At 40.4% G+C, this 11,101-nt stretch overlaps 2 protein-coding genes and 1 pseudogene across 2 annotated transcripts; 1 reads left to right on the top strand and 2 right to left on the bottom strand.

Annotated features, from left to right (window-relative positions):
* Positions 1-1,358: 1,358 nt before the first annotated feature.
* LOC140769300 (UDP-glycosyltransferase 73C5-like) lies at positions 1,359-3,836 on the top strand (annotated as a pseudogene).
* Positions 3,837-4,022: 186 nt separating this feature from the next.
* On the bottom strand, positions 4,023-6,957 carry LOC140769201 (uncharacterized). The gene is made up of 8 exons (XM_073109822.1): positions 6,536-6,957; positions 6,295-6,432; positions 6,130-6,198; positions 5,958-6,029; positions 5,555-5,637; positions 5,319-5,450; positions 4,937-5,150; positions 4,023-4,319 (listed from the first exon to the last, which is right to left on the bottom strand). The coding sequence occupies exons 1-8, from the start codon at positions 6,938-6,940 to the stop codon at positions 4,275-4,277; spliced, it is 1,158 nt and encodes a 385-aa protein (XP_072965923.1). The 5' UTR covers positions 6,941-6,957; the 3' UTR covers positions 4,023-4,274.
* A 2,858-nt stretch (positions 6,958-9,815) lies between these two features.
* On the bottom strand, positions 9,816-11,101 carry LOC140768918 (caffeoylshikimate esterase). The gene has a single exon (XM_073109391.1). It carries the CDS (start codon positions 10,982-10,984, stop codon positions 9,992-9,994), a length of 993 nt encoding a protein of 330 aa, XP_072965492.1. The 5' UTR covers positions 10,985-11,101; the 3' UTR covers positions 9,816-9,991.

Below are 11,101 nucleotides of genomic sequence, written 5' to 3'. Positions count from 1 at the left end.
ACAAATAAATTGTAAGACGAGGAATGATGACGAGGCAGCGGCTTGAGGAGGAAGACAAGCATAGGGTGGCGGCTTGAGGAGGATGATGAGCACGAGGCAATGACGGCTTGAGGAGGAATAACTTATCGAAGGAGGAGGAGGAGGCAGGCTAACGGTAGAAAAGAACAAGATGACAGGCCAAGGTAGCGGCTTAAAGAGGAAGACGAGCACGAGGTGGCAACTTGAGAAGGAAAATAAGCACAAGGCGACGCTTAAGGAGAAGGAGCTAGCTTGCTGAAAGAGGAGGAGGCAAATCAACAGTGGAGAAGGACGAGACGATGGGTCGATGGTGGAGGAGGAGGATCGGAGCGACCGAGCGAGTGAGGATTGAGAAGAGCTAAGGAGATTTGAGCGACTATGTTTGAGAATTGAGACTTAGGAGTTGAGGCTAGGTTTCTAGTTGATTTTGAGCCTTCTAATTCAGCTTGGGCCGGGCTCAACTCTAGCCGAGCCGAGCAGAGCTCAAGCTTCAGTCGAGCCAAGCCACTTGTTTATTTTAACAGCCTTAGTCTTATTCAGTTATTTGTAGACAAAAAGGCTTCTTCAGACTTTAGTAAGAATAACCGTTGAATAATGGATTTCTTCAATTGTATTAATTAGACAAATGAAAATTAGGTTTATTAGGTAATTGCTAGCTTATTCCGTTATATGTTTGGAAAAATATCTGCTTTGGATGCTCCACTGAAATCAAAATAAGCACCCTTTGTTTGTGAGAAAAACTGTACCGACTGTTTCATGTTCATATAAGAAGATCCTTCTTCATCCATTGTTTCTTTGCTTTCCCCACTCAATTCCATAGCCCTATTCATTCTGGTTCAAATCAGGTTAAAAATTAGTGATAAACTTATTTATTATTTTATTATATTATTTTATCTAGCTAATTAATGAGTTACTATCTAATATATACATTTATTAGGAGCATTTTAAGAATAATTTTTACCTTAACATTTATGGGTCATATATAATTAAGTAAGTCACTGTATGTCAATATGACTGAATGTGTGGGTGTCCACTCAGTCATCCTTTTCATTTAGTATCAGCTTAGAAAGTAAAAAAAATAAAAGAGCAAATCTTGCTTCTATTTGATTATGTGATTTTGTGCTCCTAAGAAATCTTGAATCTCTACGCTCGGAGGAAATGAGATTCCTGGTTTGAGAATATCGGTCTTCTCTTTCACGCCGATAGAGGAGGGAGGGAACATGACAAAATGAGTTGATGATTCCATTGTGAATGCTATTGTTTAATTACAAATAGAATATATATATATATAGGCTCGTAAACAATGGATGGTTATAGCATTTTCTTGAAAATGTAAGGAGATGCTCATGGTCGGCAAATCTTCTCATAGGCAGATTGGTTGTTCTGGTGCTTATTTACCATTTCATGACGTATGCTGTTGTGTTACATCACCTATATTGTTTTTCTCCTAGCAATTAATTATTGGATTGTAATTAAGCCATCGTCCACTTATGAAATTAGAATAGTTTATTTTTTATTTTTTATAATATGCCTCTATGTTTTCGTGTAAAATAACTAAACAGCAATCATTTGATTGCACTATTTCTTCCTTCTCTTTCATCTTATTACATATAACTTTTATAAATTAATTTAATAATAATTTATAATTACTATTTTATTATTAGATTAGACAAGAGCTAATTATTACTACTATTTTATATCCAATTAAGAGTATTTTAATCATTCGATTTAAAATATCAACAATTCTCATTACAAATTTATTATCCTTATTTATTTTAATATCAATTATATATCACATTAAATATAATTAGTACTCATTATATTAGCATTGAACTAAATAATAAAATAGTTTATATTAGTATTAGCTCTTTTATTTTGATATTAAAAATTATAAATATTTCTTTTAAAATTAGCCATATTAATACCCAGCTTGGACTGAAATCTCTAATTTTCCGTTACTGTATAATTTAGTATGTGCCTCTCCATACACCTGGACATGAGTGTACACGTCTGAAATTATAAACCTCATGTGGGCCTTCTCCTACGTGCGATGAATGGAAAATAGATTTTGAGAGGTTATCAATCAATCTTCGAGAGCTAGCTAGTCCAGACAGTGCTGACACAGGGGCAATAGGATGAAGACAGGAAATTAATTAAGACTGGGCTTTGCAGCTACGGCGTCGACGGCGACGTGGAATCCACACATTAAGATTCCATCTCGGACCAGCTCACGGCGAGCTAATCCTTCGAGATTCCTTCTGACACTATTATATGCTTAATAAGGAAAGGGTGTTATGTGATATTGTAAAGCCACCTTTGGGGTTGGTTCCACTGATGGCCCAAGCCCCAAGGCCACACCATCCCCATGGTCGACATCGCCCGCCTCTTGGCCGAGCACGGTGCAATTGTTACCTTCATCACTACCCCTAGCAACGCCGGCTTAATCAAGACCATCATCGACAGAATAAGCGAGTCGTGCCTCCCGATCCGCTTCGTTAATTACTCTCCACTTCCCGTCTGTCGAAGCTGGCCTTCCTGAGGGATGCGAAAACATCGACGCACTTCCAAGTCTAGATCACCTCAAGTACTTCATCAACGCGTGCCCCGTGCTCCGCGAACCTCTCGCAGCGCATCTCCGCCAGCAACGTCTCCGGCCGAGCTGTATAATATCCGATAACTTCCATGCATGGACTGGAGATGTTGCAAGGGAATTCGGCATTCCCAGGGTTACGTTCACCGGCTTTGGAGCCTTCTCTTCCCTGTGCAGGTACGTCGTTCTTGATCGAAAAATCTTCGGTCACATAACTGATGAACACCGGCTCGTTGACGTACCTGGGTTCCCTCATCGACTGACGAAAACAAAGGCCAAAGCACTGGGGAGCTTAAAGAATACCGAGCGTCGAGAAATTTCGACAGGAGCAATTAGAGGAGGAAAACAGAGCCGATGGTGCGGTGTTGAATACTTTTGACGACTTGGAGAAGCTTTACATTAACTCCAATTAGAAGGAGAGGGGGAAGAAGTTTTGGACAATTGGGCCGCTGTCCCTGTGCAACGGAGACATCAAAGATATGGCGGCGAGGGGGAACAAATCGTCGATCGACGAGGACAGCTGCTTGCGTTGGCTCGACTCCATGGAGCCGCGATCTGTTCTCTACGTGAGCTTTGGTACTCTCGTTCGCAATTCGCTTTCCCAAATTTTTGAGATAGGACTAGGCTTGGAGAGCTCAGGGGCACCATTCATTTGGGTGATCAAAGCCGATAAAAACTTCTCCGACGTGGAAGAGTGGCTCTCGGGGTGGGGGGGGGGGGGGGGGGGGGGGGGGGGGGGTTTCGAAGAAAGGGTGAAGGATAGGTGTCTCATAATAAGAGGATGGGCGCCGCAGGCGATGATACTATCGCACCCGGCGGTCGGAGCATTCATGACGCACTGCGGACGGAACTCAACCTTGGAGAGTATATCCAGCGGCGTGCCGATGCTGACATGGCCTCACTTTTCAGACCAATTCGTTAACGAGGAGTTGATAGTGGAGGTATTGAACGTTGGAATAGCAATTGGGGTCAAGGATAAGGCTACAATACTGGAAGTGGATGATAGCCAAATGTTCGTCATCAAGAGAGATGATGTGAAGAAGGCAGTGTGTGGATTGATGGACCTAAGGAGGGAGAGGAGAGGAGAGGAGAGGTGTAGAGCTGGGGATCTTAGCGGGGGCTCGTCGTGGAAGAGGAGGAAGAAGAAGGAATTCATGTTATTCTTATTCTTAGTTGTTTAGGTCTATCCCAATATTATACGTTATGTTTCCCTACTATTATTAGTCTTCTTGAGTTCTTGCTAGACTTTCTCTCAGAGACGAGGAGGAATTTGAGTGGTTCAGACTAGGATGGCCCAAAATCGAACGCGGTCGAAATGTTGGCCCAGGTAAGATGGGCTGCAGACGAACTGGTCACTTTGTAAACATAAATTTCCCTTTTGATATTCAAGCAGAATTCAATGTATAATAGGAAATAAAATAAACAACGTCAACTGATATGTTATTTTACATTTTGATTACAAGAAATGGCACTAGAATATCGTTTCTAATTGTGCACATACTCAAACAGATGATAGACTAGTTTACGAGAGGCACCTGTATAGCTCTTGAGGTATAAAACAGTGATTCCGATCAGAATGATGGTGAAACTGCGATCTTTTTTTTAACTCAATGGTAGCCTTGAGGCTACAATAAGAAGTTGATATCTTTGATCCAGAAATTTTAGACTACTCTAATTTGAAGTCGTCAAGCCATATGAGCACTTCATTTCTCTGTTGAACCAAGAGAACAAATGGAATAACAATTCTAACAATGAAAGAATTAGAAACAGATTGACAATTGACCAGCTAAAAATATAATTAACTGTAACATTTAGTGAAATGGCAATTTCTAATTTTTGGTTGTAGCAACGAATGAAAAGGGAATTGAAACATGGAACTTTATCAGGGATGGGAATGAGCTTTAACAATCTGAAATAGAAGATACACTACAAAGTTTTCTGGCAATGACAGATACAAAAGCAAATGACTGGAGTAGAAGAGTGATTGCAGAATTACACTAGAATGTAGTCTGATTTCATCTTCCTTAAAAGATACATGCATCAAAGTGCTTTCTTCAGAAAAGAAAGCATCATAAACTTGCCAGACCACTTTGACTATTAATAATACACATCCAGCATGTAGATAGATATATGAAAAACACATGACATAGACATCTAAACATAGTATATTTTATGGCAGATGCTAAAACAAGCAGGTAGCAGAGCTAATTGCTGTACTAGAATAAAATGCAATCTTGATTCATATCTATTTAATAAGAAAAAAGATTTGTATCACTACGCTGAACCTGCTGCACATTTTATCTCGACGCTAGAAAGGGTGAATCATACCATTATAAAGCTCCATGTCCGTCCAGGATCATTGTAACGTGCAAGAAAACATCCTTGTTGAGGCTTGAGACCATCTTTAAGTAGCTTAGAACGCAGTTCTTTCTCTTTATTGCAAACAAGCTCCTCTGTGGGCCTTCCACTAAACTTTGTTACAGCAGCAATGCCGCCTCCAATTTCTCTTAAGTTAACTGCTTCCACAGTAGGGGCAGGTAAGCTGTTAAAACAAAGATGGTTATATGGTAATGCAAACATATCAAAAAGAACAGCTTCCAGAAATTATCCTTATTAATGTTCTTCTTTTCTGACAACTTCATTCTCGACAAAAAAGGATTTTCTTAATGCCTTAAAGTGAGTGGCATAGCTTTGCAATTTTAGCACTTACCTGCCCAGTTCTTTGTCCATTGGCAGAACAATCTGGATTGAAACTTCTGAAAACTTTTCATCAGAAGCCTGGGTAAAGACAGGGGTGGTCATAGGGATCTTCTCTGTTGAAGAATTCTTGCCAAATATATACCTATGATATACTAATACTTCAATGTTTGTACTGTCTGTTAACGGAGAAAAGATGAAAAAACATAATACCTGTTTTGACAAAACTTAGTAAGGAGAATCACTCACCCAGCCACATCATTGAAGCCAGAAGAGCCTGACAGTTTATCTCCTCTTGTTTCAGCAACCACAAAAGATGCATACTTCCTCACCTGGAGGAACAAAAATCTCACTGAAAATACTGAAGAAATATGACAAAGGATGCACCTTTAAGGAAACATCCCAAATAGCGAATAAGCAATTAATTAAATATGTAGTTAAAGAACAAAGAGTGAATTACATTACTCCCTTTTAGTATTTTAAAAGTAGTTTGGTATTGCTTAGACGTATGTACTCAAAGAAACTCCTAAATAAGTGAAATCAGCGAACACATCAGCAGACTGGAAATATTTAAAACCGAAGTAATAAAGTTCACACCGCAAAAGGTAGTGCGATCTATGAATCGTTTACAGTTTAGAGATGAAAGCCGTACCTCATAAGTTGCAGTTCTTTTCAATATCTGGTACTTTGGTGTTTCCAAGTCTGGAGTCTTATAAATTCTCAACTATAATCAATTGAAAAGCATTGAATAAGGCTGGGAGAATTATGTATCGCACCATGTAAAAGGATCCGTATAGCAAATATAAACCACCAATAAGCGATACCTGCTTTACAAAATCCCACAGACCTTCCAGCGAAAAGTAATCATTCTGCTCTATCGAATCCCAAACATCCTACGAAGATAGAGAATCTAAGAAACTGAAAACTTAGCTAAGTAAAATAGCCGCTGAATGCAATAAATTCTGCTGTCAGAATATGAGAAAGCTAACCACATGACTGCAGAACTTGTGAGTTTGGGGGTTAACACCCATGATAGAGAGGCCTGTGAAGACCAACTCCGGTTTCCATGGTAGAAGAACAAATTTCATCGCCATGGTCCACCTTGTCGTGATCTCATGAGGTCCTGTCTAAACCAATTCAATGAGTTAAATAAGTTTCAAATGCAAGATTAAATACCAACGCAACGAACAGAAATATTGACTAAACAAAGAAATCCAAAACACCTCACACCTGCGTCACGCGATGCAATTGGAAGTGTGGCCTAAAGAGCACCTTGAGGAGCCCAATGTTGAAGAGGTAGCCATCAATGGTGTCGTGCTTGGTTATCGGATCCCGAAACCGGACCTGGTCGTCGTACATGGAGCGGTCTATCCCTTGCTCGTCGAAGAGATGGGGGAGGTCGTCGTACAAGAAGTCGATGAGCCCATCGACGTCGATGCCTGGTTGTGTAGGTGGGCTCTGCCTCTTCTCCACTAGGCTACACCTGCTGGGTAGACGCCTGTTTCGTTTACCGGGAGGTGACGAGATGAGGAATACGGTGCGTTTGGGAATGGTTCCCCTTGGTCGAGAAACGGCAAAGGAGATGATGGGGCTGGGAGTTGGACGGCCGAGTTGGTGGGAGAAAGCTGTGGCCATTTTGTTTTGGTTGGTTGGCATTGGGTCTCCACGCGCGGCATATTATCTAGTTATTTATCTATCCAAAGAACAAGGGATGATCAATGGGCCGGGCAGGCCGGGCCGGGCCACAGTCAAAAATTTTACCCGTCCTCTAGCCCGGTTATGCTTTTTGTGATCACATAAATGCAACATATTACTCAAGATGTGGTTTTAACTTCCATCTTGCCTCTATGATAACTTGTCTAATAACTATTGTGAGATGTTATTTTTTGTATTAGAGTGAAATTACTGTTGATTTAGGATTGAGGTATAAGTGATTATTGTCTGTCTCCTTTCCCAAATATAGACTATAATTCGAACCACGTAAATTCTCTTGCATTTAGTTTGCTTGTGGTCCATACAAATTATTCGTGTTATAAACTCCATCTGGTGGTCCTCCATTTAGACCCATTTCTCTATATAAAAATCACAACGATTTTCTCATAATTAAGAACGAGAAAACTCCTCTTTTGATCAATGGTACGTTCTGTCGGTTACCGTGTTGTGCGTTCGCTTCTAGCAGCTAGCAAGATGGGTACCGTACTATATGAGCAGGATGAGTCCGGACGTGTGCTCCTACTCTGACGTGATTAAGGCTCTGTCCCATGAGCCAGTGTGTCTTTTTATTGCAATGTGAAAAGGCTAAAGGTGTTCAAATATAGATCGTGGACCAATCTGCCGTTAGATTTCGACACATTTTCTTCTTATTATTATTATTATTATTATTTCTTCAACATGTTGACCAAATTCACTAGAGTTTGGTACGTTTGCTTTCAGTAATTCCAGTAGAATAGCTCCTTCCCTTTTTTCCTTTTTTCCTTCACTCGTTGTTGACTTTTGTCGTGGGTTGAATGATATCCGATGAGGTCGACCTCTGTACTGCTCACCGCCGGTTTCGATAGGAAACGAACACGTGGCATGCCTCTAGAGATGTCAATTTATCTAGAGAACAATATTTTTTATATTTTATATTGTAATATATTTTACCATCTAAACTTTAAAAAATTAAATATATATTAGTCATTTATATTTATTAAATTTAATATAATTTGTTTAAAATATTATGTTAAATAATAATAATAATAATTTGAAAATATCACAATAATTTTGATAGAAAGTCTGATATTTTAAAAAATATAGTAAAAATTATGATATTTTAAAAGTTTTCAATAGCAAAGAGGAGTTTATGTATTTTTATCTACTAAATATCTTTATTGTTAATTTTAATAAATAAAACTTCTTATTTTTGTGGCATGGTAGTTGGGTATTTTCATATTTTTTTAATTTATCTATAACATTCTATGTTTTAATAAATTTATGATTCACACATTATATTTTCACTATTTATAAATCGAGCACTATAATTTAGCGCATATGTATAGAAAATACTATGTTGTTAGATTTGTTGGTTAAATTTAACTAAATATCTGAATTAAATTAACAATCTTAAAAATATTATAAAAATATTTTCAACCACGACACATTATGGACATTTTTTAGTTATTTTAGAAATAAGATATCTCTAGTTAACGGAATATTTTTATGGTGTTAATTTAAATCTAACTCATGATATGTTTTACATATATTTGTTAAAATGTAGGGCTCGATATATAAATAATAAAATTGAATGGTGTAAATTACAATTTCGATAAAAAAAAAAGAGAGTATTATATACAAATTTTCTTTTTCTTTTATATATTACTGTTCTTTATCGTCATCTTAGTTAGTAAACTTTTGACTAATATTAAGTCCGCCAATTTTTTTGTTATAATATGTCTAATTCCCGTCAAAATTTGAATACAAAACGAGTGGAGACTAGAACAGTAATTTTAAATAAGTAATTGATTGGATTAATAACTTATATGAAAATTTAAAAATATGCTAAGTGTTTTGTCATTTGGGTAGCAATGCTTTAATTCATGTGCGTTGGTCATAGGTGATAAACTGCAAACTTATTGAGGCCATCTTTTTTTTTCAAAACAGCAAGCAGAAGCGACACCATGTCGATTGAAACAAATAATATATAATAAATTAGATATACTATTTTTCGAACAAAGAACAGCCATTACAGAGTTTCTAATTGAGAGATTTATTTTATTAAAAATAGTATTGAAACACTTGCATTTCACTATTACAACCATTTTTACAATCAGCATAACGGTTCGAATAAATTAAGACATTTACTCCTTTTTGGCTTTCCTTTGTGGAATATTAATGTAATATTCCCAGCGACAATTTTTCTTTTTTGTTGATTTGAACGAGCTGAAAACTCAGCAGCTAAGGTTTACATCACTGGCAAAGGATGCGCGGCATGTCCCACTAACTTTCTCTCCGTTCGTCGTTCTCCACAAATAGAAGAACGCCACCTGTATATATGTTCCAATCGCGATCGGGGCTGCGGAGTAGGTGGGCAGTAGATTCATTCCTTCAGACACTACAAGACATAAGTGCGGTTGCGCAGGATCCGATCCGCGAAGCCATTTCGTTCTCGCCACGCCCGTCTGATGTCACCGATTATTAGTATGGTAGTACGTAATTTCTTAATGCCGGTGATTTCAATTTGTCACGGTTTGCCAGCGTGTCGGATCGAAAGAAACTTTGTTAATAGACCTACATGAACTTATCCAGAAAAATCTATTCTCAACAATCCAAGATAGTCAGAAAGGGTTGGTGGAAGCCGTAAATCTAAACATATTTAAGAGAAAATATATATAAAAATAAGTCTGCGTGGAGACTCTTTGGATTAAAAATCCAACAAAACTGTAAGGCCAGTGGAGCCGTGTCGACTTCATTCTCGCGACATGGCCAGCTCACCAACTCCACCAAGATCCAAACTAAATAAGCTCTCAGCATCTAAATAAGAAAATAATAATTATTAATATAATTATTTTTCATACCAATTACAGGACCATCACCAAGCTCTCAAAACATATCTCACCATCAGTCATTAACGTATACAGATTAACATTGTCCTTCTTTTTAATTGATCGATGGATAAAGTAATCGAACCGGCAGTGAGCGAACTCCGGTTCAGCAGACCGCCTTCGCGTCGTTGGCCTGAACGTGGCGCACCCGCTGGTCGATCCAATCGCGCATATCGGCTAGCACTCGTTTACAGTTCTCCTCGGGTTCCCCTTGGATTAGCGAGTGGTACATTCCCTCGTATAGGATTAGGCTCTTATCCTTGCTCGCCGCCTTCTCGTACAGCATCTTGGACCCCTCGGGCGCCGTTACCCCGTCCTCCGTCCCGTGGACGGTGAGGAACGGAGCCGTTACCTTCGGGAAGTTCTCCTGCAGGTAACCGCACAACCGCGCAAGCTCCCGCATCGTGCCGACACGTGGCGGACCCGTGTACCTCCTCGGGTTCGAGGCGATCACGCGGAGGCGATCCGGATCTTTGATCGCCTTCCCTACCATCTTGTTATCAGGCATCGCCTGCCACGTGTCGGCCAGCCCGAATAGGAGGCCGAAGAGGAACAGCCGGAGGCGGGAGGGCTTCATGTCCTCGGGGATCACGAAGAGGGGCGCGGAAAAGATCAGGCCCGTCCACGCGTCCGGCGGAGAGCGGAGGTACATGAGGAGCGTGGCGGCGCCGCCCATGGATTCGCCGAATAGGAAGGCGGGGAGATCGGAATAGGACTTATCGGATCGGACGGATAGGAAGAAGGATAAGGATGCACCGGCGACGGCCTCCATATTGCCGAGGTAGCATCGGAGGCCGTCGGACCGGCCGTGGCCAAGGAGATCGGCGCAGTAGACGGCGTAGCCCCACGTGGCGTAGTTGATAGCGATCTTCTGGAAGAGCCAGCCCGTGTCGGAGCCGTAGCCGTGGCTCATGAAGACGACGCCCTTAACGGCCGTTTCCTGACCAGTTGTGGCATCGATGGGGTGGAAGGATTGGGTGAAGAGGCGACCGTGTGGGGTGGAGAAGTAGGATTGGCGATTTTTGACGCCCTGGGAGGCGTAGTACTCGTCCTCCTCGGGGAAATCGCCCCAGAAGAATCGCGGGGCTTCGGATCCCATCACCTCCGATACGACTACACTAGTAACTCCTCCCCGAACGCACGGACGCTTTCCTCCTTGCTCGCCGAGTCTCCTCAAAGTTAGAATTAGAATTCCAACCTGAGGGAATGGTTCAAG

This window comes from Typha angustifolia, chromosome 10 (genome assembly GCF_048772165.1).
Source record: "Typha angustifolia cultivar Huaian chromosome 10, ASM4877216v1, whole genome shotgun sequence".
NCBI classification, from domain to species: domain Eukaryota; kingdom Viridiplantae; phylum Streptophyta; class Magnoliopsida; order Poales; family Typhaceae; genus Typha; species Typha angustifolia.
The sequence above is the reverse complement of the archived record's forward strand: the minus strand, read 5'-3'. Positions and strand labels throughout refer to the sequence as shown.

Coding starts and splice junctions, on each gene's coding strand:
- LOC140769201 (XM_073109822.1), bottom strand. CDS start 6,940: ATGGCCACAGCTTTCTCCCACCAACTCGGCCGTCCAACTCCCAGCCCC. Junction 6,030..6,129: donor TGTGGGATTTTGTAAAGCAG/GTATCGCTTATT, acceptor AATTGATTATAG/TTGAGAATTTATAAGACTCC. Junction 4,320..4,936: donor GGACATGGAGCTTTATAATG/GTATGATTCACC, acceptor TTGGTTCAACAG/AGAAATGAAGTGCTCATATG.
- LOC140768918 (XM_073109391.1), bottom strand. CDS start 10,984: ATGGGATCCGAAGCCCCGCGATTCTTCTGGGGCGATTTCCCCGAGGAG.